Source organism: Rhamphochromis longiceps, linkage group LG7, assembly GCF_057381845.1.
Source record: "Rhamphochromis longiceps isolate RC_006_pf linkage group LG7, R_longiceps_female_GT1.1, whole genome shotgun sequence".
NCBI lineage: Eukaryota > Metazoa > Chordata > Actinopteri > Cichliformes > Cichlidae > Rhamphochromis > Rhamphochromis longiceps.
The window spans coordinates 51883653-51889652 of record NC_140563.1 but is presented as its reverse complement, the minus strand read 5'-3'; the positions used below and the strand labels follow the sequence as shown (position 1 = coordinate 51889652).

The 6000-nt window shown below is 40.8% G+C and overlaps 1 protein-coding gene across 5 annotated transcripts in view; it reads left to right on the top strand.

Annotated features, from left to right (window-relative positions):
* Positions 1 to 2082: 2082 nt before the first annotated feature.
* rapgef1b (Rap guanine nucleotide exchange factor (GEF) 1b) overlaps positions 2083 to 6000 on the top strand; it is a 47027-nt gene continuing 43109 nt past the window's right edge. For 2 of the 5 annotated variants that reach the window (XM_085414233.1, XM_085414230.1), the window contains exon 1: positions 2083 to 2364. In XM_085414233.1, coding sequence (XP_085270359.1) covers positions 2337 to 2364 — 28 coding nt within the window. In that variant the 5' untranslated portion in view covers positions 2083 to 2336. The remainder of the gene's footprint in view (positions 2365 to 6000) is intronic. The other 3 variants (XM_085414235.1, XM_085414234.1, XM_085414231.1) reach the window with 2 other exon arrangements.

Genomic DNA, 6000 nt, shown 5'->3' with positions numbered 1-6000 from the left:
ATCACTCTGTCAGTCAGATCAATTATTCATAAAAAGTTGATATGGCATGCTCGCTTCGTCTTGGTACACTCAAGACATAATCTAGATGGTTGCACTTTAATAGAGAGGATAATGTGAAGCACTAAGTGAGCAAAAGCCATAGTCAGCAGTTGAAACGAGCATCAAATTAGAGCTATGCTTCCCCTTTCTTCTTCTACTCGGCCTTTAATTTTCCTGTCACATGCAGTACATGAATGGTAACAGGGAGAAAATAAGAAAAATGTAGTTGTAGTATATGCATCTAAGCAAGGTTTTAGCGTGCCCAACAGGGGGCTGTGTGCTTCCATTTAACTTGTAAATGGTTCAAACTACTCTGTAATTACAAAGCAGACGTTAATATATCCTCCCGAGAACCGAGGAACAGTGAATCTTTCCACTTTTTTATGATTGCCTTCCTTTTGGAGCTAAAAGACGCCCCCAAACACATGACATATCAATGGAAAGCCCACGATGTCCTCTATTTAGTACATCAGGACTTATTAGGATAGCTCAAATGAGCCAAAAGATATCGACAAAAAACAAATGTCTATGACAGAAGACATAGATATTATTGAAATATTACAATTTTCAACTACCACTTTTAAAATCACAATTCTTGCTTATTTAAAAGAACTTCTGTGAATGCTGTTATTTACTGGCATTTGATTAGAGATCAAATGTGGGAAAAAATGACAGGTTCTCCTCTAGATATACAAACTAGAGCTGATGCTAAATGTTCAAACGGCCAGTAGTGATTCATAACACTCGAAGCATAAATCACCTCTGCTATGTATAAAACATTTATGGGGGGGAAATCTAATTAAGAGTTACTCTGGCTGTTGTCCGTACCATTATCTTTTGACTTAATTGATTGGAGGATAAGATGCAGCCAAGATGTGTGGGATGGTTTCCTGGTCAAAACACTGCACACACATACACACTGAACTCTAGGCAAGTATACTAGCAAAAATACAAGAAATCCTGCTTTTTCAGAGTAAAAGCTGCCCTGAAAGTGCCTTAGAGAGGAAAAATGTGTTCAGAAATACACTAACCTTAACTGTAACCGCTTAATACTACAGTACTACACCCTACAGTACTACAGAGAAACCCCTCCAATCAGAGACCCTGTGAGCAAGCACTTGGCGACAGCGGAAAAGAAAAACCCTCTTTTAATAGGAAGAAATGCAAACTAGTGTATACACGCAGAGTGAAAAGACATGTGCAAGGAAAAAAAATGCAAACCAGTTACACTTCCAGAAAAAAGCTGCGAAGTGTCCATGCATTTTCTAGCGCTCACAAGTCTGTTTAGATAGGTTCCTTCATTTAACCAGGTATTGTACTTTTAATCGTTATGTGCTTTTCAACTTTATTCCAAAACATGCGAATAACATAGATATTAACAAGAAAAAAGAACCAAATGTCTGTGAGTAAAGCTTTAAACCTTTAGATCCCTCGCAATCTAAACATCAGTGGCGATGTAATCTTTTTAATTTGCTGAAACTGATTATTAACCTTAAATTAATTATTAATTATTATATAGAGACCCATTGCTTTGTTTTGATGATCACACCGATCAACACCCCTGATCTATCTTTTTGTGCAACACTTGATTTCTTCAGGAGCTTTTACTAGTTTTTAAGACTTGTTCTGTCTTTTCGGCCATGATGCTGGTTTTGAACCGAGCTGCTGAAATGGCTGTTCGAAGCCTGCGCACTCCATCATTTCATTAGCCTTCTGCTGCTAAAATTGATGAGGTTAAAAAAATCGCTGCCGTCCAGGCTACTCTGCATTTTTTTCCATCTGCGATAGATTGATATATGGGTGAATGGATGATTGGTGAATTTCCACATTATTATTATTTAATTGCATGAAAAAGACAGATGACTTAATTTATGAGACTGTGTGCAACAGCACTTGCAAAATCAGTATGGTTTACATTCGGGGCTTGCTTTAACTTTGAACTGAAATCGAAACACGCCCATGCTCTTGTTGACAGATGGCGTGGCTAATTCCTGACGCAAGGGGGCGCTGTTGCACTGGATGATAGCCTACCCTAGCCGAGTCTCCGCTCAAGGCATTAACGTGAGCGTAGTGTGTGTGTATCCAGTGAAAATTACCCGGAGACGGACGGAGGCAGTTTATAACCGTACCAATGTCTGTGGCCTATAAATATATTATATTAACCGGGGCGGAATCATCTCGTGGACACAACAACATATCGAAAATGAGGGAATAATCCGAGGAGAGGCACGGCGAGGCTCGTCTGTAGCTACGGTTTTGTTGAACTGCGAGTGGGATCACAGCTGCTGGCTACGAAAATGTCGAGAAAAATAGAGAGCAAGCAAGGTAAGTCCTGCCCGGCTAGACTGAACCTCACCGCTCCACCTTCGGGATACTGTATAACGGTCTCCCTTACACGGGGCTCGGATGGATTAAATTATGGGGGTCTGTTGACCAACACATACGCCAACAAAAAAGGGGGTGCTCCAGATAAAGCTTGGATGAGTGTGTTGGGTGTAAATGGTGGTTTAATTGGGCCTCACGGATTGTTCTTTTTCTCGGCTATCCAGTTAAAATAAAGCGTCTGCTAGCTGGTAGCGGCTAATGATATTTTCATATTTTTTGTCCCGTTTTTAAACCAAAAGGCTGACTTAAGGAGAGCTGGTTAACTGATCCATTAGTTAAAATAATACAGCTTCTCGTGTTCAAAACAGTTTAGCGAGCTAATCCGGGGAAATAGCTTTTTTTTTTTTTTTTTTTAAGAAAAATCGTGCTGGCTTTTCTTCCATGGTACTACACCGGCATTTCTCCATTCACTCTCGGTACGGGGGTCGTAAATACACCACCCCGGTTTGATTGTCTGCGAGCGTTGCTAACCATCTCGGGACAAATCTCTGAATTTCACTCAAGAGGAAACACGTGTGTTTCGCCTTTTTCCCCTTTGGAAGACGCGTAAATGAGTGAATATATCGTGTGACATTTTTCTCCTGCTTCCCAATTGGCCGTCCGCGAACATCTAAAGACGGGTTTAGCTAGCAGCAGCTCAAGGTTAGCTTTTACTGGCTAAGGCTAGCTGCCTTGTTACCCCTGGAATGGGATTGCGTTCACGCGCTGGGCTGCTGGGTGTGTATTTGTGTTGATTTTCACTATTGTGCACGTGGCATTTTTTTTTTGTTGTTGGTTTGACCCGTATTTTTATTTTTATTTTTTTCATTTTGTCTACTCGTGTCGCTCACTTTCTCACTTTCACTCTCACTGCGGAGCACAATCACTACGGGAGGAAACGCAGTAGTGTTGGGGTATGGATGGGATTTTGGGAAGGAAACTTTATACCCGTCAGCTACACTTGCATCCCATTCCAGCAGCTGTCTCCTTGCTTCGCTCCACATAGTGTCCTGCCCAGTGTTGCCTGCAGTAAGTGGGCGAAAAGGCGAACACACACACACACTGAGAGCCCCCAATAACAGGAGGGGAGGGAGTGTCATCCTCCACTAGCTCAGTCATTCTTCATAGGCGTAAAAGTTTCCGATTCCTTTCGTGTCTTGCGGACAGATGACTACATATGGTCACAACTAAATGAAAAGTCAGAGGCAATGCAAGAGTTTTTTATTTTGTTTTCTTTTTTGTAGACTCTTTGCTTAACTGATAACTTAAAAGCAAGTACCCAAACCATCACTTCTCCCCTGCTTCCATTCTTCCCAGTTGTTTACTTGTTGGTCTATTCTCATCTGCCTATTGATCCCAAATATGTCCCCAAGGACACACTGTGGTGGTTGCTAGTGTAATGGAAACAGGGAAGGGCGAGACTTGGGACTCAGAACAGAAAACTCTGCAGCAGGCAGTGCTTGAGTGTGAGAGAAAGTGTGAAAGGCTTCGTCTCTGGAGACTGGATAGAAACAGGGTGACAGTTTTAGTCGCTGGCAGAATGGTGCCTTGAGGAGCAAACACATGGACACCAAATTCACTAGCTGCATCAACATACTCCTCCGATTACCGGGGATGGTGTCACCCAGTCACTAATTTGCCCTTCCCGCGGGAAGCAAAAGCGAACCTCATGTGCGGTGGAGCCCAGGCGTGTCACCTCTGATGAAATCAGATGGATGGTTCTTGCGCTGAATCCCATTCTCTACGTACTCACCGACATGACTTCATCACTCAAGCAGCCCAAAACTGAAATCCATAAACAGATTCAGTGTGTTGCGGTGTTTGTCCCCCAAAAAACGTAACAGCAGCCAGACAGCCGAAGCTGTTTCTTAATGCTTTTCTCAGAAGGCTTAAAAGCTTTGAGTCTGTGTGATCACATTTTGGTGTAAGCTAAAACTTGAAGATGCTGTCATGATGTGAGCTGAATGACTGGGTTGGTGTGCAGTGTCAGCACATATTAATAGCTCCAAGGCATCTTTTTTTTTCTTCTTCTCTTTTTCCTGTCTTTCAGTGCGTTAAGCAATTTAAGTTTTCCGAGTGTTGCTAAATGAGCTCATGATTAGTAGTATAAATAGTTGTGGGGGTGCTGACATTGATCAAAAGTTAAAAATACTTCTCATCCACTGCTTATCACTGGTGAACGATGCATTGTTGACGGGAATTATTTCTGGCTGGTTTTGAGAGTGCTGCACTGTGACTTGCAGACTCTGCTCAGACACTTTCTAATCCCGCAGCGTTTTATGTACGTACCGTATGTTTACTTGTTGGATGTCATACTTTAAATGACCCACTTAGAATGATTCCACTGTTGCAGTTAAATTAAGATGTGAAACATTTAGCGCAGCAGTCCTGAAATGGGATTTGTTGTTGTCAAGATGGCCTAATTTTTGAAATGAAGGCGATACAAAATTTTAAGAAAGAAAACCCATTTAGCGTCACTTTGAAGAACCAACCCAGAATCCACTTTTTAGGGAGATCTTCGGCGTAAAAACAGAGACACATCACCTGGGATGAGTTTTCCTTCGTTCGATTTGTATTTCCGTTCTTGTTTTGTCTACATGTGTAGGAAGCCTTCATTCACACAAACCATTCTAAAACTGCACGGGTCAATAAAAATCTGTTCTAACTGCTCCCCGTTGCCAGGATATGTGCCCTTTGTACACTTTAAAGATTGTTATTTTGCTCAAACCTCAGAGTTCCACTGCTCTTTTCACCGGTGTCTTTCTAATAATAGCAGTCATAATAATAACTAGTTTTCATGCACTGTCTCAGTGACAGTACAGTCAAAGGTGATGTGAGAGACAGTGCAGCTTTTCGATATCTTTTAGTATTTGTTTTTGTTTTTAGGTAAGTTAGCTACATTAATGCACTAACATTACTACTACTTCAGCAGCAGAGAACAGCATCTGTTCTTTAGCCACTGCTTTCTAAAACACCATACCAGCTCTGGGTTGAGTTATTGTAGTCACTTGGCCGGCGTTAGTGCAAAGTTTTGTAACATGTTTTTGTGGTGGGGGTGCATGTGTGTTTGTGTGTGTGTGTTGGCTAGCTGGGCTTGTTTGTCAGTGCTTAATTTATTCATTTCAGTCTGCTAACATTAGCCTGTTAATGATATACAAAATACTGAGAGATGTCTTTTTAAAAAAAAAAAACCATTTTTATTATAATATCAGGTGATCACGACTAAGACGTGCTGTATTGCTTTTTTTGGCTTGAGTTTTTTTTTTTAAAGATGAACTACAAGACTATATTTCTATCCCGTGAGCGGCATTTATTTCAAAGATGCACGTAGTCATTTGTGAATTAAATAAAATTTTTATAATTTAATAAAATTAATTTAATAAAAAATAAATAAAAATGAAATAAAAAGAAGAACAATTCTTTTTTTCTCCCACTCGCATTAGGCTTGGATGCTGTGCACACTTTACAGCTCAAAACACACATTTAAACACACCAGAAAAGCTGCTTATGAAAAGATTGTTGAGATTTTCACGGTTGCAAAAATTTCCCTCATGCAGACTGGGGTTGTGACACGACACATTTTGGCACACCAGTGTT